Source organism: Mya arenaria, chromosome 3 (assembly GCF_026914265.1).
Source record: "Mya arenaria isolate MELC-2E11 chromosome 3, ASM2691426v1".
Classification (NCBI taxonomy): domain Eukaryota; kingdom Metazoa; phylum Mollusca; class Bivalvia; order Myida; family Myidae; genus Mya; species Mya arenaria.
Window position 1 is genome coordinate 6,587,649 of NC_069124.1, and position 26,738 is coordinate 6,614,386.

The window sequence follows — 26,738 nt, forward strand, 5'->3', positions numbered from 1 at the left end:
GCGGAGCATTAGGATTCACTGTAAATACCATTTAAGTTGCTGCCCTGGATGGTGTCCGGTCCTAAAGAAGCCAATAGTTGTGCACGAATTAAGGATCTTTTACCAATTTGATGAAGCATGCACAAAGTTAAGGTCTAGATATTCACCACCATGAACGACAAAGTTTTGCCTGTTTTCTTGCATTGAACAATACCATTGAAGACACGGGTTGCCCATTTAATAACTACTCGAGGGATCTTCTAGTCTTAGATGATAGAACTACTGTAGATGCAAGTGTTATTGCAAATGTGAAAAACATGAGACATGCGGGCAAATACCAGTTCACAGCGTTTGTAGCTGAGCGCATAGAAACGAAAGATTTACCACTAAAAGGTACCGTTCAATACAATTCGTATTGCACCACTCACTGCCTCTGGCAGTGTCGCACATATTATTGCTGGTTCCAGTGTTAGCTTAGCTTATACTTCTTTCTTTTAGCTTGATTTCGACGAAAGTTGATAGCTGATTGAATCACCCTCGGGTCCCTTTCCTGGGTAGAGGCCAGTACCGGTGTCCATTTTGAGAGGCCGTGAGAAAGTACCTAATATTTAGATCGAACCCACACGTGTTTCCAGTGTTACATCACCCACTTCTGCAGGCAATAATGCACCATCCACTGCTGATGCTACGGGCGATGATGCACATGTACAAATGGGGGTTGTGTTTTGTGCATATTTTTACGCATCCACAGGAAGGCCTCGACTGTTCAGCAGGTCTGCTTTGTAAATCATCAAGGATTGGCATCAATGACTTAATAGTCGAAACAATTAAACTGCTCAACCCTCAACATTATAAGGTGCAACTTGCGATGGCTTTATAAAGGTTGCTTAGTGCCGGCAAAAGGGGTAACGCAATGTGAAGGTAACTTTTATAGCGTAACGCTTCTGTGCATGTATTGTATGAAAGGTGTGATAGTTAATTATTTATGGCATAATAACAAACTAACATCCTTTCCAAAAATATTATGGATACGAAAAAGATACTGTGAGTATTAAGTTAAATATTTATTTTAAACGTAACAAAATTTACTCGGATTGAAGCAATAAATAAATAACAATAACTAATAGTTATAAGAACTCATTTAATGCTGTTGAATTGTGTATAGATAAGATAACATGCAAAAAATCAAGATAATTAGTGAAAAATACAATCATAGAACATGTGTTATCTCAAATTATTTCAATGCATTGAACAACCTACTGCCAAGTACATGTTGTCATTTTGTCGAACAAGTTTTAAAATACATCCTTGTTAATGTGGTTTGATAGTAATGCTTACATGTTGAAAATATCTACAAATGACAACGATATGTGAAATCAACAATTTGTTCTAATTATAAAACAAGAAATCTATGTGATATTTCACAATTTTTTTAAATGTGTAACTGATCGATATTTTGATTGAAATGTCACACCCATGGATCAAATGGGTCCTTATAGTTCTCTGTACAAACAGTTACATTTGCTGTTGTATTTTCTGTAGAAAAAAAACCTACGCTCATTTTGCATTTACAGGTCGGCGTTACGACGCCATTGTTTATATGATTGTTTCACTATAATTGGGAAATTACAACTTCATTTGACCCATGTTGAATGACGTTTCAAATATACGTCATTCTTTTTCACTTACATAAAAAGCCGATAATATGTTGGCATCCTTAACTATACTGGAAATACGTATATATGGGTGGGATATGACCAATAATTCCTAAATATTGTGGTGACTTCATTAATGTGTTTATCGTAGCACTTAGAAATAAAAATATGTACACGAGTTTATTTTCAGCTGCTTTTTATTTGGCGTATACAGCATTTTTAAGAAGAAAGTATTTTAAAAAAATCCACCGATACCTTGTTATTAAACTCACATCTAAATGTTCGAGCAACACAGAGTTTCAGACGTTTTGAAACGAACTAATTTAATAGGTCATAAAACCTAAGTGAAGATAAATATGTCGGTGCAGTATGTTTAGAAGCCTTTGACCTTATAGGTCACGAAATATTAATGCAAACGTTAAAAAGGTATCATTTTTTTTTCTAAAATAACACACAAGAATTGTTTTCGTCATATATTTTAAAGAAGAAGAAATGTTAAAATAAAAAAATAAGCATTCGAGAATCTCACACACTGTTGACATATTCTGCAGCTCTACAGGGTTCGATATTTTGCCATATATATTTCTTTTATAAACAAAATACGCTTCTAACTCATTATAAGTTAATTTGTGTGTTGAAGAATCTACTCTTCAAGTGGACTGGACAAATATAAAGTAGAAAAACAATATAGATAGATATATCGAATAAAAAACAAATGGTGTAAAATATATTGTTTAAACAATAATAGGGCAACAAATCCAAATAAGAATACACACACGGCTATTAGAACAAAATATAATATAAAACATGCACACAGAGTTATGTCGATCATTATTTACAAATGAAGAGAAATGCTTGGCTTTTTATTGACAATATGCCTACATGAAATGTGCTTAATGGAATGCACACACTTAACATGTTTGCAAGAACAGGATCTTTATAGTATTATTTACTTATTGCTGTGTAACATGCTGTCATTTTGACCTAAAATCATTTTTATCCGAGACCATAGCGGTCAATCTGAACTGCATATTTCACAGCTCATAAGCACACAATTGTTTTATTACATGATGACGTATAATCAAGGTGCAACTGACTTATTGGATCATTTTATTTCGAGTGTTAACATTTCACCATTCGCCATAGCATCTGATATTTTGTTATTATAATTATTATCTATTATAATGAACGGTATTGCCTGAAATGGTGGTCTTTGATTTGACAAGGAGTCAACTATGAAGTGGAATTTCTCGCATTATTTTGAGGTCAATTTGATAATCCGTTTCTGGTCTATAAATAGACAGGTCAATATGGCATTGTTTATCTACGGACATTACTTATCCTTATATCATGGACGGTTTATTTATAAGATCGTGTAATAAAATAGGTTATTTCTTTTAAAACGGATTTGATTCTATTTCACTCAAGATATAACAAATGTAATCTATGAATCTACCGTATACTGATTTTTGCTGTACAAAACGGGGACATGCAAGTAAAAACATATACACAAAGAATATGAAGAATATAGAAAATATCACAAACGTTAGTTTTTTAAAAGCCTTAAACAACTCGTGTAATGCTAATATGGTTGCTATTCTAACTTCGAGTACAATAATACACATACATTATGGTATATAAGTATGACCATGATATTACACGTCCGTATTATATGTGTCAAATAATCAGAAATACAATGTAAAATCAAATTCAACAAAAAAATACAATCTGTAAGCCTTACCTTATTAACCTTAAATATTGTTTCATATTTTCAAAGGCGAATACATCGAATATCATTCAAAAACAAATTATATGTACTGACAAATGGAAATCTTTTAAACATTGAGTAAGATTTTACAATGTTACAACACTCATGTTAATGCATAATGTTAGAAATTTTAGTTTTATATAGTTACGATCGACATATTTAGTATTTGATATTTGTTGGAAACTAACTTGTTGTTTATTTTCAATATAACAAGTGTCTGTCAGTAAAATGATGTTTATTCCATCTTACATTTAAGCTGCACTCTCAGAGATCGAACGTTTTGACAACTTTATTATTTTTTGTCTAGGAACGAGCCAATTTATGCGCAAATGCATGTAAACCAATCATATAAGACTGATGTCAAAAGATTCGATTGCAGATTTTATATTTAAGTTAAAAAATGATGTATTTTTTGCATTTTTCTTAAACCGTTACATACGGTTTTAGCCATAAAACATTAAATTTGGAACGGAAATATGTTATCTGATTTTTGTCAGCAGTCTTTTATCACTGGTTTGCAGATATTTACGCAAAAAAATGGCTCATTCGAAGACAACAAGTAAAAAGTGGTAGAAACGGTAGATCTGTGAGAGTGCAGCCTTTAAGTCATTAATGTCATTAATTTGTAGATATGTCTTCTCTTTTGTCAGGCATTTTGCTTTGTAAAAGGTTTATGTTTAAATTGAAGGCCAAATAGTTAATATGTTACTAAACAGGTTGTGCTCTTAATCAGTTACATGACCGGAAGCAAAATCTTAATGATTTTTAATACTGTGTAAGCGAGTAATCTTTTCTTATGAATGGTTATTTTTTATTGTTTATAAAACTGTTTAAAAAGTCAGACCCCATCACAAGGCTGTCTCCCCGCAACGACATATACGTGTTAGCTTTTGGCTGGTCGAAGTTTTCTGACGGAGGCATCAAGTTACCGCTTGCCGGCTGGTGAGGGTTAGGCGAAAGAGGGAGCTCCATTGGTGGCCGAGTGTGAAGTACATTCACAGGTGGAGTGTAAAAAATGGGATGGTCGTAGTTTTCTGAAGGTGGTCTCAAATTACCACTGACCGGCTGCTGAGGGTTTGGCGAAAGAGGAAGCTCTATTGGTGGCCGATCGTATATCCTGGGTGGAGTGTTGGTTGTTAAACCTTCATAGTCGTTGGACTGGAATCCATTTATGGTAATTCAATGTATGAATGAAACTTTAAACCCGTCAAATTCGAAAAAGAGTGAAAAAATAAAGGTATTTCATGGTTTAAAGATGAAAATTTTACTTTGAATTATCATAAATTCAGCCAACGTGGTTAAAACGAAGAAAACATATACCGCTGGTGTGTGATGTTTAGTGCTGTCAGAAAAACTAATTTGATCGTGTCCAATATCCTGATTGGAAGTAGAAAAAGATGCAATATCGAACGCAGGATTCGCGTGCCCGCTGTCTGTAGCTTTCTGGGTGTGACGTCTAAAACATAGTCACTATTTTGGCTGAAATTCTTCTTTTAGATTTGAGAAATGTCTATATACATATTTCTTTTTCAACTATTACAACCGCAGACATAAAACATAAATTTAGATATGAGTAAATATATTTGGTTAAAACGACAGAAACGCTTAAAAAACGCTGAACTTCTTAAAGTACTATACAAACCTCCTGTACAAACAACATGCGACAACGCCCAATGCTGCAAAAACGGTCAACCCGGCAAGGCTTCCAACCACGGCGCCAACCAAAACTCCAACGGAGCTGTCAGTCACGGGCGGTTGCGACGTCAAGGGCGGTTGCGACGTCAAAGGTGGTTGCGACGTCAAGGGCGGTTGTGACGTCAAGGGCGGTTGCGACGTCAAGGGCGGTAACGTTGTTTCTTTGGTTTCTGAAGGCTTGGTAAATACTGAAATAAGGTTTACATTTCAGTTTATTATTATTTGATTTTTTATAAAGATTCCTCAAGTCAATACCTACTTTGATAAAATTTACCTTTTACATTTTTCTTTATTCAGGATTCTTGGGATAAGAGTGAGGTTTGTGCACGTAAACTGGTTTAACCCCACAGTAAATTTATATTTTACTGACCGTTCCAAGGCAGTATCTAGCAATCCTTGATAAACATACCTAAGGTTTTATATAGTATATATGCACTGTGCTGTTTGTGGAGTGTTGTGCTGTTGTTTTCGTGTTCTATGTCTTTGGCGTTAAACGGGGTTTATGTTTAAACTTTTGGCTACTGACCTTGTTTCAGTAGTTTTTCACATAAGTATTAAAACAAATTTTGGGAGCTGTCATAACACATAATCTATCTACTAACAGTTGATGACAATGTTGACAACGATGATGATGTGTCAAAATGTTGATAAAAAACTGTTTTACCAATTTAAGAAATTTCTAAATAACCATAGTTAAATTACATATCAAATATGAAGATCAAATTAATCAAGTGAAACTATATTTGCTAAGCTAGGTAAAGAATTTGCATACACAACCAATGAAGCTTTGTTAAATTTGACGTTTAAGGGGTGAATAATAAGAATACTATTGATCTGATCTTTTTTCTATTTATAGTTTTGTATAGAGAACGGTTAAAGCGGGAATATCGTTTATAGTGCTTTTCGTTATCGTGCACGGCACAGTGTATAGAAGAAAATAAGGGGCACGATTTGTTCCTCGAGGTTTTACTTGTAACAGAACACGTTATTGTCACCTGTTCCGCCTAGCGGTTAATATTATGTTTTTATCTATATTTATGCCTTGAAATACATATATCAGTAGTGGGAATAACGAACAAACATTTTGTACGATGCAGACAAGTATATGGAGATGAATGAACATTAAATATATGTTTTAATAAATTTAGCAAGTTTAGTTTCGAGTCGAATTTGGAAAGCTCGTTCAGTGCGGGTACGGCCATACCGATCCAGGGTTAGACGTTAGACTATGGCAGCCGATCCGAAAGAGCAAAGCGAATACTGATGTGGCCGACCAAGCATAAAGGCACAGAAGTCACATATTCAATATTGTATCTGTTGCCAATACTAAGCCTTTACTAGTTTTTTTCTTGTTGTTTTATAATGGTGTTATAAACAGTTTTGATAATGAATAATCGCTCTCCCTGCGATCACAACGTGAGTAAATAAATTGGGCACTGCATAAAAAAACCCCATCTAATGCGTAGGTAATCCATGTAATGATAACAGTATGAGCAGCTATTGAATGACGGTATATTATTGTATAAATGGTCTTATATTTGTTTTCTACAGTTCAACCTACTTCCTGAACAGGTGTCAATGGACTCCTCTTGTTCGTCCTCACAGGCACAGGTATAGCCCTCGGGTCGCGGGAGACAGAGATATCTACAGGGACCAAGTCCATCATTTGGCGTACATTGTGATGACACTACAGCAAATAGAATATGCAGTATATGCTGGAATGAAATGGATTACGGTTCCCACGGCAGTGCTCAATACAGTTTTGATATACCAAGGATATGTATGTAGAAGAAATATAATAACCTGGTATTGATAGTTAGATAGTTGATATAGTAGTGCGAAGTACTCTATGTGTTGCTTCCCTTATTCACAAATAATCATATGAGACATACATCATATGAGGTTGGAAACCCAATGGTATTGCCAGATTATAGTCTATTGTAATGCCAACTATGCATTTTTCGACATAATATAAGATTGAGAAAGAAAACAACAATTTGATTCATCAAATTAAAGTTTACCTGTGTATGCTGCGTCGTGCAACGCAAGAGAGTCAAGACGACCTAGCTCGGCGTTTCGCGCCAACTCCTCCCGGTCACCCGTGTTCAAAATGTCGATCCGTGTTATATGACTAAACATATTACTTTGTATTGAATTTAACAACTATTCGCATTTTAATACTTATGTGGTTGAAGTTAACACGATACTATAACAACAAATGTTAGGTTTTCTCTATTTGAAAGATTACGGAAAGAAAATGTTAAATAAAGATAGAAAATGACTCTTAGTCAGACTAGCAAACATTCTAAGTAAAATTATTTCAATACCATCCCTTCGAATTACCGTAGCAACCTCAAATAACTTTTTTACGTGTACTTATTATTTAACAGTGTAACATAATAATTATATCATTCTCAAATGCAGCATTCGGGAAATATTTACACTCTATTCCAGGCTGTGTAGTAGAGGCTATTTTCAAGGAGTTTTATGTCCATAAGTTGTGCCCCTGCGTCCGAAAAAAAAGCAGAGCAAATTCCGTTGTAGTTGCACTTCGAGATCGTATCCGTCTTGCCGTCAGCTATATACAGGAATTTACCTTAAAAAGATGGACGACTTAATGTTTACCTGAATATAATGTTAGTAGACTAAGTGTACTAATAGATGACTATTGTTTTAAACATGCGAAATGTGTTTAGTTCTTAACCTTAATGTGAAAACGGCTATACTATTTCAAAATATTTTTTTGTAATTCAGTGTCGAAATTTGCACCACGTGCGGTAGATTGTGTACAATCAATTTGCACCATTTGTTTTAATTCTTAAATGAGCAAAAGTATTTATACCGTACCTGTAGTATCGATGGTGAGGCCATTTGCCCAGCCCATGTTGGAATTAATTACTCGCCTTTGTGAACCGTCCATGTTGGCGGCGAGTACCTCTGAACTTGTACCATCTGCGAACCCGTGATCCGTCCAGAACATTATTCTGAATAGTTAGAAAAAACAAAGGAATTGTGTTGATGCATTTTAGTCCGTTGATGTTTGTGCTAGGTAAATTGCTTATGTTGCTTTAGTAATTAAACTAATATATAAGTAATATTTTATAAGAGATGGACGCACCATTGTCGCTGGAAGTTTGTTCCTGTTGCTTAATAAAATAAGAAATTGGAATTATATCTACAATCACATTTTATAGGTGGTATAAAACATAAAACTGTTTTAGAAAGGCTATTATTAGAACTATTCAGTCTCCTCTCGAGCACACCCTTTAGATGGATCAAGAGCGATAGCCCGTGGTGAGTGGCCATATGAAACAAGCTTCGTATGCACTCCTGTCGGGGATACGACTCCCACGCCGACAAAACCATCACCAACAAATGGAACTGCCGTAAAGTAGACGTTCCCACTAGTGTAGTCAACAGCCAGCCGATCCGCAAATGAACCAAACACTCCTGTAAAAATACAAAACAATTAAGAGCTGTTGTAGGACAGTGCGCTCGACTATACGCCGCATGCAATCTCATAGAAATCCTTCATAAACTCTTCCTAAGAAATCAAAAATCATCATCAATTTTATAAGCTCGAATACGTGATTTCGTAGAATTATAATACTTGACTTTAAATGACTTTAAAGATAAATGTTTTAGTGCCTCAAACATTCACTTGGGGCATTCTGCTCAGATTGTTTCAGAAACTTGTTATGAATACGGAAATGTATAGGTGTTCATTCCGAGTTTACAACAAAGCGATTTTGTTTTTCTATTTAGATCTGTATTATGATTGAAACAAGACGCCAATGCGGCAACGCCGCATTAAAGCCGGATTTTTTATTTGATGATGCACTTTTGCAAACCTAATATTTGAGCTAGTATTTTTAACCCAAAAGACCCATATTTATACTTAATGGTGCCAGAGTGGTAGTCTGTAGTTTCACTGTGGTGCTGACAGGTCAATGGTGTGTGTGCCAGTGTGAATGCATGTGTGCGCGTGTGTTTGTATGTAAAGTAACCAAATGTCATGAAAATTGAAAAAAATATTGAAAAAACTGTAATTTTTGCTAATTTTTTATTATACTTTAGTGTGACTAAGATATCCTGGAGAAACAAAAAATGTAAAAGTTTCATAAAAATTTGAGAATCTTTTTATGACATTGGGAAAATATTTCCTAAGATTTGATCTGAGGTGACCCATATTCACAAATGTTTAAGACAACAAGTAGACAAATATTCTGAGCAAGTTTAATAAAGATTTGACAAAAAATAATTATTTTTTATGGCCGTGGAATTCTTTCTCCGAAGGCAGTAACTCTGTTATTAGCTGAAATAGAATTGCGGTTCATGTACACTGCACTCCCTCTCATTATGATCTATCACTGTATTAAGTTTTATGAAATTCCATCCAATAGTTTTTAAGTTATGCTCCGGACAAGAAAAAAGTAACAAAGGGCAGTAACTCTGTAATAAGCTGAAAAAGAGTTATGGTTCTTGTGCACTTCACTTCCACTCATTGTGCTTTACCATTGTATGAAGTTTTAATAAATTTCATCCAATAGTTTGCAAGTTAATGTCTTGAAAAAAAAATGACAGCAAAAAACAACAAATAAAGGGCAATTACTCAGTAATTAGTTTAGGTAGAGTTATGGTTCTTGAACACTGCACTTCCTCTCACTGTGCTTTACCATTGTATGAAGTTCCAATGAATTCCATCCAGTACTTTTCAAGTTATACTCCAGACAAAAAAGTATTAAGGGGTAATAACTCAGTAATAAGCAAGAATGGAGTTATGGTTATTGTACACTGCACTTTCATTGTGCTCTGCCATTGTATGAAGTTTGATTACCATTGGATAAAAACTCTTGATTTTATTACATAAAATGAAAACTTTAACGCAAAATTGTTAACGCCCGCCCGCACTCCCGCCCGCCCGGTTTTCGACATTATATAACCCGTAATTTTTCGATGAAAAATCCGGCTAAAAATCATATCGCTTATTGTTTGAAATACAATCCTATTAAATTATACTTCGTATAATAGTACACTGACCAACGTTCACTAATATGCCGTATTCTGCGCCATCGGTATTAATGGTTTGTATCAGATTTGTTTCTGTGCTGCTCCAAATCAAATGTCCAGTCTTTAAGTTATATTCAATGCCAGCAGGATTCGTCACCATTGGCGCATCCAAAGCTGCAACTTGATCAGTGTCTAATGAAACCTGGTATATACGGCCATGCGTCCAATCACCCACGTAAACAAAGTTCGTAGACAACGCCTCTGAAAACAAAGACACCTTTATGACATTAAGTTGAAGTCATGCGAAATTGGTTATATAGAGTTTCATGTTAGTTTCATTGACATATTTCCTGTTCGAATCTATGCTGTTTATATCTCAAATACTCTGAGTGTGATATAGGAAATCTGTGTTCTTGTTATTCCTGACCTTGTGTTTTTCTATCTACAAGGTAGGTTCGACGCTATTGTAACAAGATTTCGTCTCAAAACTAATGCTAGCACGGTATACAGAAATTCTTTTATGCATACACCATTTCCTGACTTTTAAAACAACTCATACCGGAGAAACATGACTTTTTGTCTTGATGGAGTTGAAAGCCAAACTGGCACTGACAGACGCGGACGTTACCGAGGGGAATACAAATGTGTTCACAACCGCCGTTGTTTTCCTCGCAGGGGCCTGTAAAAGGGATGGGAGTGTGCATAAAAAAATGAATTGAGTGAACCAACAAGTCCAAAAGACTAACAGTAACGAAGACCCTACAAGGATATGACCTAACATACACAAAACAAGAGAAACGCAATGTAACAAAACAACAAAAAACAGAATCCATATGTTTCAAGTAGTTTAATAATAAATGTTGGAGATACAAGTCTGAAAAGATACGTAGCCTCATACTAATACCAATGTGATTTAACCTAATGGCAAATACCTCTATCAGATAATATTTCTCATCTACGATAGTATTGTTTATTTAAGTTCAATAGAAACGTTATCACAAACGGTTATCAAAATCGACCCAATGAGGAAGCTGGGAATCAACCTTGATCCTTAAAAAAGGAAAAGCAGACGCCTATAACACTGGTACTCTGTTCGTTACAACACAGTTGATCAGATCGTATTCTTATTATGACTACGATTTCTGGAACATGAAAATTGCAGAGTCCTTTCAATTAAGGTAGTCGTTTTTTTCTTTTAAATTGCCTCCCATACTTTTGTGAAAAACTATAGAAACAAGCTCAGTAGCAAAACGTTCTAACATAAGTCCGGTTAAATGGCACTGTGTAAACGCCAAAGACATAGAACACAAAAAAAACCCAAAAAATCACAAACAAGAAAAATGGAAGAACAGCACAAAACTCCAGTGCATATATTCTATATATAAAAAACTAGGTATGTTAATCAAAGATTGTTAGGTACCGCCTCGGAACGGTCAGTAAAATGTAAATTTACTGGGGGTATTAACCAGTTTGTGTGCACAACCTCACTCTTAAATGTTTTCGGTGCAGAAACAAAATACTAGAATTTTCCTTTTAACAAAAACTACTCGTGCATTAAACTGTGCTTCATCGACAATGAAATGATGGATTACAAAAAACGTTTTGTATGATTTGAAGGTTGCACCAGAGTCTTCGTGGACATTCTTTTGCAAAACTTTATGTATTTATGATTTCTTATTCGACTGACGGGCTTTAATGCTCAAATGTTCACCTCGACACGCCCATGACTTTGATTGGATTAAGAGCTAGAAATTGCTTCACTACGGTAACTTATTTCATCAACATAGCTCACTTACCAAAGATATCCGGTTGTGTCCGTTCATCAAGAACCTTAGCGCCAAGTATGTTTGGAAAGCTAATATCTTCGGTAAAAGTCAGATCACGCATTCGTGAACTGAAAACTTGAAGCTTTGCGCTCGACGAAGTACCACTAATGACCAATAACTGGTTCTGGAAAAATGATTGACTTGTTTAGTTTCATTATTTCATCATTTCGATATAATGCAAAGTAGAGGCAGACGACTAAACCAGTCAAAACAGGGACTCAAGCAAACATTATGGCTCGTCCACAAAATGTAAACACAATACCTGGTAAACATAAAGTCTCTGGGGTGATGACAGGCCTTCTAGATCTTCGACCTCCATGACGGTTCCATTAAGCCAAACTGACTTAACAAATCCTTCGTCAACGAAGTAAAGTCTGTAAAAAAGGCGATTGAGCTCAGGCTTGTACACGTTCCCGCCATTTTGCAGTTTGGATATAAAAGTACACAACATTATATTTTTAAGATTGGAATTGAATGTTAACATTAAAATGTTAAGATTTAATCGAACAAAACAATGACAATATTGTAACTAAACAAAAATGATGCGACCTATTCGCGTTTAAAGTTGTTGTTTTGTTTCTGTAGAAATAAGAACACAGCCTTACATGTCTGTCAATGTATCTATCGCTAAACCAAGCGGCGCTCGGACAGAAGAACTATTCACGATGATTTCTCGATTAGTTCCATCCATGTTGGCTCGCTCAATCTGGACAATTCCTACATCTCCCGATATCCAAAACATTTTACTAGAAAATTAGAATAATCGGGGAATTATTATGGATAACAACTGGAAAAAAACTCAATACAGTTCAAAAGAAACATCGCCTAGTTGACTAGTATTGATAATGAAACACAGAAATTATCCGATACAATTGATGGGCATTCAGATTGAAATGAAAAAATATTGTTTTTGAAACAAATAAATAAAACAGAAATTATAAACGCACTTTCAATGTCGAGGGGTGCATAATGATACTAAATATAGAATAGAAAAACGAGCATGGTTCCTAAGTAATGTGTAAACATAACAACTTATATAATATACATGTATTCAGTTTCCTTAATAATTTAAGTATAGTTGTATACTCATCTTTACAATATTACTAATATGAAACGTATTAAGTGTATAAAGACTATGTAAAATGATTTGTGGCTTTTCATATTTAACTTCTTTGACAATTTAAAAAGAGGCGAATGGCAAACCGTTATTTCATAAAGTGCGCTAAGATTATTTCTGTCTCCTACCCTTAAAGGGGAAACAGAGTGAGCTCCCGCGGCATGCTGAGCCCGGAATCTATGAGAGGGACAGTAGCTCTTTCCTGGCGTGAGTGCACAATGATGCGTCCGTCCGTCTGGCCCTCGCTCCAGTATAAATTGCCGTCTCGCCAGTCCACGCCCAGACCTAATGGCAAAAGAAAGTACAAAAATATTTATATAATGAAAACTCCAGAACAATGTAAACAGCGGGGAGAAGTCTTTTGGTTTAATGGGGACAAGATAAATACTTTTTTTATTCAGTATCAATATCCAACATATGATTGAATTAGGTGAATATGACCAATGCTTAAAACCTTTCAAAATATACAATGCGAGTCATAGAATGCAAATTGGACGGACACACAATAAGAACAAAACAGTGTATGTTTGTTTTTCTTTAGAACTTGCGGTCATGGATAACCCGTGAACGTGGAACCCCTTATATCCAACGGGGTCTTTTGTACTTGTTTTTTGCTGAAGGGACAGCACGCGGAAGAGACAGTGGTGGGATACAACGTAGTCCGGGTGCAATACACTAGCTCTTTTCCAAAGAGACCCCTTGGTTCTATTACGTGCTCGGTGTAAAGCACCGATACACAGGATACAGGGTTAAACCAGTACTAAGTACACCACTTTTCCAAGCATTACCCTTTAGATGCCCAGCGCCACGGAAGGGAGCTACTTATACCAACTTATAATGTCTGTTAGTATGACGCGGCCAGGGATCGAACCGACGACCTCCTGCTATGTAGGCGGACGCCTTAACCACTAGGCCACGGAGACGGTTCAAAAGAGTTGATCTTTTTATTGTTTATATTGTGTCAGAAGGTCTCGTAAAAACATTTTAGAAAGTATCAATTTATTATATTTCAAACTCGTTGTTGTCATTAGTGTTTCAATTTTACGTTTAAAAGTGATTTCAAGTGTTTGATCTTTCCCCACGTTATTGTTACGTCATTTGATAGAATGTTTCCGGTTGCAGGCGTGTCGTTCTATTTACAGAATGGGTGAGATTACGGTAAGGTTTTCTTAAACGAAATGAAGTATTTTTTTAACAATTATTGAATGAAATATTGAACTATTGCTGTCAATTTAAGTAATGCATTGCGGGATTGATGTCATTATACGGAATATGAACGCAATTATGCTGGTCAAAGTACGCATGGAGTCCTTTGGACTCCACACACTTTGACCACTCAACTGCGTTCATACCCAGATAATCCCGCAATTCGTTACTTAAATTGACAGCAATAGTTCATTAAAGAATTATTAAAAAAATAAATGTTTCAGCTCATAACCAAAAAACAAAAGTTTGTAAATCCTTTTACTTATTTTATACAAAAATTATACTTATTGATAAACTTCAAAAATTTTGCTTAAATTTTATACCCCCAACCCCTAAAAGTATAATATAACTACATGCTTATGTATAAAAATAATTAAGATTCCATATTTTATATAATTTAGTTAAATACAGTAGAAATGTTGAACATGCACATTAGATAAGTGCCTGTAAACATTTTTTTTTTAATTTTCGCTTACTGGGCGGGTCCCTATAGTTTCATTGTGTGTGTATATATATATATATATATATATATATATATATATATATATATATATATATATATATATATATATATATATATATATATATATAATGTAGTTTTTTATTTTAAGTATCTACTATGTTATAATTTTAAAATATTGAGATTAAGGTTAAACAGGCAGATATCTTTAAAAGGTATTATTGGGTTAATACACCTTTTTGAGGTCGTTACCATCTGCATAGGCCCGCAAAATGGTTAACAGCCCGAGTGCGTAGCACGAGGGTTGTAATCTATTTTAAATGGCCTTTGCAGATGGTAACGACCGAAAAAAAGTGTATTAATGCTATTATGCATAAAAACACACCATGAGAAACGTTTGTGTTTGAAAGGCTGTTAAATGTCACGAAAATGCAAAAACAGTTAGTTCAAAATAACATCCATAACAGGTGCTTGTGTGACGTCATGAGTGATGTCATTGAAAAAGTTTTACATTAAGCTCGATTCGGGCCGCAGCATAACTCGGCAGTTGCATTTTGTTTCGACACCATTTTTTGCAGTGTTCATTCGTTTGGAAAGTTTTTTTTTTAAATTGACTGGATTACTTTGATTATTTACACGCAATACCTATTGGGTAATCGATTAATTACCGATATAGTCCTTCTTTAACCATTATTTGTTTTGAAAACTAATTTTAGCCTGAAAATTTTGTAAACATGTTCTTGATAAAATGTACAGCATCTTCAGCATCAGAGAAAAAAAATATTTGAAATGTCTTTGTTCATTGCATACGACGTAATAGAATCATGACAATAAAAGTTGTATGTTCTGAATAAAATCGGCAGAAACAACTAATGTTCGGAGGAGTTGAACGTTTTAGACTTAATTTAGTGCTTTTAAGGGAATCAAATAGTAAAAACAACTGCAGAAAGTTCTATCTAGTTAACACACAAGGGCTTGCCAGGAAAAGACAATTTAGAAGAAAATATGTAAGTTAGATGCGGTTAATTTAATTTGTTGATATTTGTATACATCTATATATGCTGAAATTTGTCTTTGTGCACAAGTTGGCATCGTTGACCCACTTTCGGTCAGAAACCTGGTCGCTCAGCTGCCATTGCATGATGCGAGCACGTGAATTTACTGAATAATGCACGTTTTCTACCGATAACGCCCGCGGTTTTGTGTTTAAACACACCACGATAACGGACCGAAAACACACATTTTATGCAATAATATATGTAGCTGTTTATTTTAATTATTCACAGTCAGTCAAACAAAAGAAAGCATATTTATACGCCTATAAAATTTTAATTTAGATTTTATTTTTGAGGATGGATTTTTTTTATTTCTGTGCCAGTCGCTGAAACTGCTGTTTTGTGATTGAAGAAATATCGGCTTTACAAGTAGCAATGAATTCAATGACCAAAACAAGCACCAATTTTTAGTAGCCACTAGTATCTTATTATATGACAGTGTTACACATATGTTATTAAATTTAAGCTCTGCTTATATTACAAATTCTATTTAATTCAAACACTCATTTTCGGTAGGCAATACTATTTAAATCTTTTATTTCGTCCTTGTTTTTATATTATAATTAAATGTGTAAATAATATATTCTATTTCAAAGTTTGTTTTTACAAACAATCTAATATATAAAAGTTATTCATTATAATTGTAGGTTTTTTTCATAGTATACTGACCTTACAAAGATTTATTTACCATTATTAGACAGAGTTTACACATGTTTTTCACAAAATCTTAATAATGGTCTACATGGATAAAAGTATATTAAAACAAAGATATCGTTTTAACTTGAGAATATCGTTCTTGGCTTGACTTGCTAGTGCTAACATGTATTTTGAAAAGAACCACCACACGTGGACAATGACCTCATTTATAATATTTTTTAACAATGTCCATCACGCAACTTTTAAAATGAAAACGCAAATGATAAAACAGCCTAACATCTTACTCAAACAAATGGCCTTCCATATTTATTAACAACTTATAATCAAACTGTGCAGTAATGCTCCAGACTACTGTCTTCATTATTCTGCATATCTTCTGTTGTCTTTGAATGAGTATTAATGTCGTCTTCATACATATAATAAACGGTTTTAGTGATTACATAACTATTCCGTTAGCATCTTTTAACATAAGCTCATCGTCCAAATAGTTTAAATTAATAGCAAACAAACGTAAACCTTACATGACACCAATACATTGACTTTATAATATTGAGTATGTTACCTTGTTTGTTGATCTTTTTGTCAAATAGTTGGTAACAATGTAGTCAAATGCGTTTGAGTAACCATTTGATAAACAGCATTCTTATATAAGCAATTAGTTGTAACCTGCTTGTGCTTCAACATATACATACAAATTCTTAGCCCAGTCTGTAAGGTGTATTCGTACAGAACTGAGGTACCATTTCTGAGAGGAATTTTAGCTCTTAAAGCAAGTTGATCGTTTCAAATGACAACCAACAACACTTAAAAAGCAAACGTTTGGTCTCCTATTTGCGATATACCTGTCACATCATTTGCTGCAAAAAGTAGTTGCCGATTCGAAGTTATGGCATCCAAGCTGGTAATATATATAGCGCTTCCTCTTGCGTACACGATTGTTCGATCCCTTGCATCTAGAAGAAAGCACTATCAAGTTGTATTACATAGCCACGGTACTCTATCGGATGATTTCAGACGAGTTGCGACTTACAAATGGAATCAAAATTTATTCAAACAGGATTACCGATTGGTACGCATGTGAATAATGAATTTAAAAGATAGCTGCAATTTTTTTAGGTTTAATATATATTCGAAATTTATTAAAGTCACATCACCCTAAGACACTTACTGACATCAAAATGAATTATGTCTGAGTCTGTTTGAATGCACGTGTCACTTGCTCGATAGCTGACGTCATTGATTACTCTCAGGTCAGTAGCGCAAAGTGAAGTTGATTTTGTCCACACCAAAGCCCGATGAAGAGACCCAGGACCATCTAAAACAGGTCAACTTTGGGAATTCAGATTTTACACGTCCAAGTATTGTTAAAGTATCGTAATAGTTTAGAAAGAAATAATCATCCTTATTGTGTTTTCTCTTAATATATATGTTTTCATATTTATTCATAAGATACTAACTAAGAATAATACTGTCAAAGTATATGTAATTGAAATTACACGGCGACATAGCACAAGTAAATCTGTTAAAACTTAAACATGTAAATAGTTTAAAGTGAAATAGGTAAACACATAAACGCACCGATAAGAAATATTAGACATTCACTTCAGTGTCGTTATCCACAATATCCAAATGAGTTTCGTTATGTTTATCGCATAGTTATAAGTTACACTGCCCGTGCTAAAATAGTAGCCTTAACATTTATCAGTGACGGCATTTTGATATTTTCGTAATGATTGTTCAATTGCTGGGCCGTGTCTAATATTTGGATTGTGTTCGTTCAGCCTGACTATTTTGCCTTTAAACATGACTATGGTTAAATGTTAGGTCATATTCCTTTTATATTTTATATGATCACTATACAATTAAAATATGTCGACATTTTTGAAACTAAATTTGGTATTAAATGTCCCTTATTTCGATTTGAATTATATAAATAAAGACATATGATAAATGAAAATTTTAGGCGGTAGTATTTGCAATCATTGATACAAATTCTAAAATAAACTTACCAACACAGGTGAGAAGATCTGAGGAAAGAGTCCGTCCGTCCACACATAAACATTTGAACCACGTTTCTGTGTTAACACACAAATCTGAACACAAGGCAGTGGCACAATTGTCTGAAACAACATTACAATAGGAAATAGACTATGCATTAGGAACATTGGAAACAAACCCCAACAATAATCAGACTATGGCTAACATCATTACAAACTACTTGAACATTCTTGAGGATGTAAACACATCCTAATTTGAGTACCGCAACTCCTTTTTCTTCTGCCCAAATCCCACGTTACTTACCTATAATACTGCTTTTTAACTATACGAAGTGACAAAGGCCGAATTCAAAGTGTCTGAATACTACGTGCCATCCTATTGAATCGCGACTACTCACTAAAAGGCCTTGAATACCGCGGACCGCGAAGGTTTAGTTTCATGAATATTATAACCAAGTACACCCTCTTTTAAACTAAAATGGTATTTTCTTCAAAATATATTTTATCGCGTATATCAATATCTCTTCTCTGGAAGTTGAAAAGCTTGACTAATGTTCTTACTTATTATAGTCGGCTGGGTGTCCTTAAATGAAACAACTCCGTTTATAAAATCTGTTCTCTCCAAAGGAAGTGTGTGATCAATATCGCCCGAGTGTTTGTCCATCACAAACACGACATATGCATCGGTGTCAATTTTTGTCAGTAACATAATATCCTGAAATAAACAGAAAAAAAATAACAAGAGGCCCTTGAGGGCCTATGCACTACTGGCATTGCTTTTATGGTCATTTTCAACACAAACCATTTATGTATAGGTTATAAGCGACACACCTATAGTTCACAAGAAAAGTTTTGTGTTTGGGTTAACTGAAACCTTTGCGCGTTCAACATGTGATGACTGAAAATGTAGTAAGCATTTTAGTTGCCAATGGATGAACTATTTTACTATGTGTCAATGACAGTTTTTCATACTCAAAGCATGAACATACTAATAACAGGCAATACACTGCACACACATTCAAAGTGAACCATATATTTCAAGGGGCAAAGGGAGACAAACACTACAACACTACACAACTCTCTATAACTATTGTCTCCCATAGAGCATATTTGGATAATTCTACACAATTTCAAGGGTCAAAATCCACTCATACATTAGCGGATTCGGCTGGTTTCCAAACGGAACAGATCTCTAATGTCTATCGAACCGCTGTATACGAGGGCTGTATGAAAAGTTCGCGGACAAGTGGTGTCATATTCCTAATTTTAAGCGTGTAGTTATGAAAACGCTACACATTACGAATATAAATATTATAAAAAAACTTAGGATAAAGCGTCGTTTATAAGCATACACATGGCTTCTATTGCAGCCATGGAAACAACACCCGGAGCACGTCGATTTTTAAAAAGTATACCAGTATTAAATGTTATATATATTCCGTATAAGTATAAGTAGAATTGCGCCAAAATTGTTGTTTATAACATAAGTTATAGCAAAAACAGTGCCGTAAGCTGCAAAAAAGTAATGACGTCAACAGCCGACGTGGAAGTGCGAGCAAACATAATGTTTTGTGTCAACCTGGGATTAACACCAACGCAAACATTTAAAAAGCTACAAGAAGGTCAGAAACAATAATGATGCCGTACATTAGTGTTCAAGTGGCACGAAATGTTCAGGAATTGACGCGAAACATTAGAGGACGATGAACGAACGGGACGACCACACATTGTCTACGATGGCGCTAAGATGAGAATCGTTAAAATGCTGGATTGTGACCGTCGTGTTACCGTACGAGAAATTTCAAATGAGGTCGGGGCATCATTAAATACTGTACACATAATAATACTGGAAGATCTTGGTATGAGTAAAGTTAGTGCGCAATGGGTCCCCCGTCTGCTGTCTACTGATGACAGGAGGAGACGAATGGAAGCATCACGGGAATTTCTCCGACGCTACAGTAGAAGAGGAGAGAAATTCCTGGATAGGAGCGTTACGACAGATGAAACCTCGTATGTTTGATTGAGATTCAATAACAAGAGGGCCATGTTAAACCGTAATCACTCACTTGAGTAAAAGTTTAAACCTTTGTTACCACTAGACAATGTTACACACCAAATATAATAATAATTAGCTCTAGATTTTTTTGTAGTTTCAGAAATAGACAAGATTCTGAGTGTTTTATTTATAAATGTATGTTACACAGGTTAACCTCAGGGCGAGGTCATTTTCGAACCCAGGGGCATAATTTGAACAATTTTGATTGAGGACCATTAGACAATGCTACGCACAAAATAGCTAAACTTGATTATTATTCTCTTAACTGTGCACATGGTCAGAATTTCAGTGTTGTAGTAGGTCAAAACGTCACCTGTCAATGTAAACTGTGATATGTGTTTGCAAAACTGTACACATTGTCCAAATATCAATGCAGTTGCTTCAAAAAAAGCAAAAGGTCACAATCAATATCGTCCAGGCAAAACAGTGTTATTGTTTCAAATATGTTCGCATGGTCCAAAATGCATTGCTGAAGCTTCAAAATGTATTATGTATGTCAAAAGACCACTGTCAAGGTCATCAGAGGACATGTTGATATTTTTTCGCAAAACTGTAAACATGGTCCAAAATTTACTGCTGTAGCTTAAAAAATAAGAATAAAGGTCAAAAGTATAAGCCTAGATCATCCAAGCACAACATTGATATTTGTTTTCAAAACTGTAAACATGATCCAAATTTTACTGCTGTAGCTTCGAAAAGAAGAAATTAGGTCAAAAGGTCACCTGTCAATGTCAATATTGATATTTGATTGCGAAACTGTGCACAAGGTCAAAATATCAATGCAGAAGCTTTAAAAAAGTTGGTCAAAAGGTGACAATTAAGATCATCCAAGAACAACATTGTTTCTTCAAAACCGTACATATGGTCTAAATTTCCTTGAAGTAGCTTAAAAAAATAGAAAGTAGGTAAAAATGCAACAATCAAAACCATACGAGCAAAACATTGATACTTGTATGCAAAACTGTACACATGGCTGTAGCTTTGACCCCAGGGGCATAATTTGAACAAACGTTCACAAGCAATTGTGTTCGGTCGGACGTACGAACTACGGACACTGCACCATCGCATAAGCTCTTCTGGCATTTGGCCTGTAGAGCTTAAATTCAAACAAAAAAATAAATTGTAATTAACACCTCTTTAACAAAGGCAGGGGAGAGAAGAACACAAAACCAAATGCGCACTCTTAAATCATGTTGTCTCTCTGTAATTCTAGAATTGGCTAAAGACAGCAATTTTGGGGGAATCATTTCAAGGGTCATAAACCAGTCATGCATTAGCGGATCTTGCTTTCCGGAAGGAACCAAACGCCCATGGATATCTAACTACTGCATATGCTTGAAGACTGTATGGCGTAAACAGGCAAGTGTTCACAGTGCTTTCAACATCATAATCTTCTTTCTACACAAATTGTTATTGTCTTTTAAAAATATTTGCATTGATATTGTTAATTAAAAAGAAACTGATATTTATGGTAGTGAAAGGATGTATTGGTGGCTGTAACTGTTCAAACTTTATCATTAAACACACCATGCAACCTTTACGGATAATAAAACATTATGTTTTTAAATTCCTAATGATAACCTTGCAGAATACAAATTCGAATATGTAGCGAACCTTAAATACATCCACATGAGAAAGATATATGTGAGACAAGCGTCTGAGGATGCGCCTTGCCGTGCCATCTTGAGCAGCCATTTCTACCGTGTCTCTTGTAAGATCAAGCCAAATGAGTTGTTCATTGTCTACGTCTACGGTCATAGCTGTTGGAAAGATAATGCCCTGTGAAACAATTGTTCGTCGATTTCCTCCGTCCAGTGATGATCGTTCGATTTTAGGTGAGCTGCTTCCGTCTCCCCAAAACAAAACCCTTGAGAAAATTAGAAACTTCAATTAGATATTACTAATATAAATATTCTTATTCACGATCAAATGTGTAAGACGTTATCGATATTTTAACACGTACAAATATAAAATGCAAATAGGAAACTTTCAGCTGAGAATAAAATAGTATAAGCGTACGTAATGCGCATACATTTTCTACTTTCCACTCGCTTTATAGTATGTAGTTTTGAGAACGCATATGGCTATTGCCTAATGTATGAGAAAAAACTATAAATTATAAACTATTGAATGTATTTAGGTAAGCTAGCTTTAAAATGTACCGATACTACGTGTGAAAAACGAGAATGTAATTCGATACCATGCAAAACAAACGTGTCAATACCTGTGAATTGGGTCAACAGCGAGACTGACGGGATACGTAAACCCATCATGTAAAATAATTGTATGCTTTGTTTGATTAGACACAGACTGTATGCCTATCCATCTGAACCCCGGATCAACCCAGTAGATATTCTGAGACACCCAGTCTACGGCAATCTTTACGAGCGTATTCCTAGTGAGTCCTTTATGAACAACACTTCCTGTAACGCTAGCACCACTTCTTCCAAACCCAGGATATTGTAGGATGTTGCCATATCTAAAATCAAAACCGAAAAGGGTCCCACTGATTGGGTCTATGGCTATGTCTGTGAGTATTTGGGGTTTTAGAAACGACTCGCTCTGGATAATTGAGAGTGAACCTCCAGTGACATTGACGTCCATGATAGTAAGGTTTGTCTGACCACCCCGTAACGAGCTCACAATAACGCTGTCCGAAAGAACTGTTAAATACAAAAACAACATCAAACATTTTGCCACCTGAGCGTCAAGTTGTCAGGATTATTAGAACAATTGAATGAAATATGCATGAACCGAAATGAAAGCTGATTTGTCATTGACATTTGATGCCTCTGAGGCAGTTTTAAGATTATGATCATTCAAAGTGTGAGAACAGTAGGTACAGTTTTTTATCATGTTCAGACGGCAAGTGATATTTGCAAATAAAAATGTCTCCTCTAAGCAGCAGGGAATAAGTAAAAATGACGAGATTTTAACAATGAATATGAGTTATAACTTTGACCTTTGACTCTATGACCTAAAAATCCATAGGGGTCATCGACTGGTCACCCCAAACCTAAATGTCAAGCTTGAGGGTTATGGGTGCTGGCACTGTCAAGTTATCACACAGACAAGCGCTTTGCGCTCAATGTCACTATGACCTTGACCTTTGACCCGATGACCCCTAAGTCAAAAGGGGTCATCTTCAGGTCAGGTCCAACCCTCAAGTCAAGTTTGAGGGCCATGGATACAGGCACTGTTGAGTTATCACTCGGACAACCTTTTATCATTCAATGTGACCTTTGATCCCTAAAATCAATAGGGGTCATATAATGGTCAGGCCAAGCCTCCATGTCAAGTTTGATGATCATAGGTCCAGGCATTATGGAGATAACACTGGGAGAAGCTTTGTTAACTTTTTCGCATTAAAGGTCACTGTGACCTTGACCTTTTGTCTGATGACCCCAAAATCAATAGGAGTCATCTACTGGTCAGGCCCAACATTCATGTCAAGTTTGATGACCATAAGTCCAGGAATTGTTTAGTTTGTCTTCAATGTCACCCTCACCTTGAACTTTGACCTAAAATCCAAAGGTATCATCTACTGGTCAGGTCCATCCTTTAAGTCAAGTTTGAGGATCATGGGTGCAGGCATTGTCAAGTTATCACTCTGACAACCTTTTTCCATTCAATGTCACTGTGACCTTGACCCTTGGCCCGATGACACAAAAAATCAATAGGTTTCATCTACTGGTCAGGTCCAGCCTCAATGTCAAGTTTGATGACCAAAGGTCTAGGCATTGCTCAGTAATCACTCAGACAAGCTTCAAAATCCTTTTACCATTAAAGGTCACTTTCAGCTTTGACCGGATGATCCCTTAAATGAATAGGGGTCATCTACTGGTCAGGCCCAACCTTAATGTCAAGTTTGATGACCATTTGTGAAGGAATTGTTGAGTTATCACTCGGACAAGCTTTGGTCTACCGAAGGACTGACCGACCGACCTACCGACCGACCGACCGACCGACATGTGCAAAGAAATTTACCCCTCTTCTTCGAAGTGGGGTACAATAAAAATGATTTCTTAAGACATTTTCTATTAAATGTACATGCAATGATATATTGAAATAGTTTTAAAATGAACGTCCATCACTCACACGCTTCTGAATAATAAAACTCCATGTTCAATAGTACAATCAATGCGCAAGAATAATTGCAGTGAAGTTGCAGTAGTCAATGCTGTCTAGATGTTCAACCACCTTTGAAATATTTCTCTATTTTCGTATTTTTTTATTCATTCAAACAAATGTAAGTTTATAACATAATAATGTTTTCCTCACTATGATATTGGGACCTAAGAGTAATAAACATGAACTTACCAGAGGAAATTTGAAAACATGCTAATATGCACACACAAATAAACATTGTCCCCATTCAGTTCATTTGCGTTATATCCGTTGTATTTAAATTAATATTTTACGTTAGACCCGGAAGTCAATGTTAAGACCAATATTGCCTTTAGGTAAGTAAAGCACAACTGTCAGACTTTTACGTCTTGTATACCATTTATTGAAATCTGAGCAGTGCTCGCTTTACGATACGGCCAAAAGACATTGTCAGTATGAATGTGTCGGGCAGACAAAACTATTTAAACTACTATTGGGTTCTCTACATACAAGTTACATCTAATCATTCAACGTAGGCTCTTCTCAATAGGTAAGCATTTAAATATTGATTTTAGTATAGAGGAGTTATTTTACTATTATAACGATTTAACAAAGTACATACAATGAATAGAAAATCAGAAGGAAAGTCAACGTTGGAAATTACAGAATTTGAGATTAGGCAAAATAAATTTGCTAAGTCTCCCTTCTGACTTGTTATGTGCATTAAGTGAGTATCACCCATCTAGCATATATTATTATAATTTTATCATATACTTCAGACTTTATACATTCAACAAAAGATACTTCAGCTATTTTGAGAGTTAGTGGAAGAACCCGGGCATGCTAAAATGTGTGTTTTTCGATTATATTCTTTTATAAAAAAAATTAAACGTCTCTATATGTCGATAAAAGATTAGCTCTTTCACTGAAATTGAAAGGGATTCAAACTATTCTGACTGAACGAAACCAACATTGTAAAACTGGCAAAGTCAAACAACTATCATTCAGTTCCAAAAAATGGCAGCCGGGAATTGAAAGATTCTAAGACATAGTAGAACTATATACTTTAAAACGTGGTTTACGATATTTTATTAACATTTGAATATTTGATTTGCCTTCCAATATTCGTTTTAAGGAAAACGAGTAAAGAACATTACGATTTCACTCATGATATTTAAGTATGATTTGTTGCTTATAGATCTGTTTGAGCATAAAGGTGGCTTAGTACTACAAGTAGGGCAGCGTATGTTGACGCTCAATAATACAGCGTAAATGTTCTGTGCATATTATGTTAACAATTTCGATAATCATATTGATCTGTGGAATAAAAAGAATATTGCGTCTATTCCACAAAAAAGTAACGAAAAGCATACTGAAGCGTATGAGGTTTTCTTGCATACCGGAAGTGTGTTTCCGGTAATCTGACGGTGCTGGAAGAACTCATCTTACAACCCCCATGTAAGATGAGTCACGCGCAACAACGCGCCACTTCTTATTTCTTTTATTGTATGGTTATGAAAAGTATATAATGCAATTTCAATGAAGCGGAATAAAGAAATATAAGTATACAAAAATTTTAATTAAAATTGAAAATAAATAATCGTAAAAGCGCGATTTTTAAAGGAACTATTTGACGTCGATAGTGATTTAAAATTACTGCGCTTCATGACATCAGTACGCAACGTCGCACGCGCTTTTTGGTGAAATGTACAATGTTTTCTACGTCAATTTTTCCACAAATTCATAATTTTAGGTATACAAGAAAAAATATAAATCATGTTTTCCGGTACTGATAGAAAATCCGACTCGAGGGCACGCACGTAAGCCGGTAACGAGGCTTGCCGAGTTACCGGTCGCGCAGCGTGCCCGTAGGTCGGATTTTTCGAATAATAATATCTGTCATGTGTTCACGTTCCGGATAGAAAAATCCGATCCGAGGGCACCGGCATTGCCTGGTTCTAGCATACCTTAATTATTTCTTTTGTGAAGAAACTGCATAAAAAGCTCATTTTTGTACATTTCACCAAAAAGCGCGTGCGATAATGTTTACTGACGTCATGACGCGCAGTAATTTTTATTTACTGTCAACGTCAATAAGTTCCTTCGATATCAAGTCTTTGAAAGGTTATTTCGATTTGTTGTGAAGAAAT

The 26,738-nt window shown here is 35.3% G+C and overlaps 1 protein-coding gene across 1 annotated transcript; it reads right to left on the reverse strand.

Moving 5' to 3' along the window:
- Nucleotides 1-1,103: 1,103 nt before the first annotated feature.
- Nucleotides 1,104-25,020, reverse strand: LOC128228519 (low-density lipoprotein receptor-related protein 4-like). The gene is made up of 21 exons (XM_052939868.1): nucleotides 24,802-25,020; nucleotides 22,706-23,144; nucleotides 22,096-22,348; nucleotides 18,987-19,140; nucleotides 18,438-18,548; nucleotides 17,597-17,743; nucleotides 17,271-17,381; nucleotides 13,182-13,335; nucleotides 12,539-12,679; nucleotides 12,196-12,307; nucleotides 11,904-12,057; nucleotides 10,667-10,786; nucleotides 10,138-10,368; nucleotides 8,361-8,547; nucleotides 7,945-8,081; nucleotides 7,540-7,693; nucleotides 7,119-7,228; nucleotides 6,659-6,784; nucleotides 5,045-5,285; nucleotides 4,723-4,858; nucleotides 1,104-4,560 (listed from the first exon to the last, which is right to left on the reverse strand). Exons 1-21 carry the CDS (start codon nucleotides 24,854-24,856, stop codon nucleotides 4,207-4,209), a joined length of 3,627 nt encoding a protein of 1,208 aa, XP_052795828.1. The 5' UTR covers nucleotides 24,857-25,020; the 3' UTR covers nucleotides 1,104-4,206.
- Nucleotides 25,021-26,738: the final 1,718 nt, after the last annotated feature.

Coding starts and splice junctions, on each gene's coding strand:
- LOC128228519 (XM_052939868.1), bottom strand. CDS start 24,856: ATGGGGACAATGTTTATTTGTGTGTGCATATTAGCATGTTTTCAAATT. Junction 18,549..18,986: donor CACCCAGCCGACTATAATAA/GTAAGAACATTA, acceptor ATGTTGTTTCAG/ACAATTGTGCCACTGCCTTG. Junction 4,859..5,044: donor GCATGTTGTTTGTACAGGAG/GTTTGTATAGTA, acceptor ACTATGTTTTAG/ACGTCACACCCAGAAAGCTA.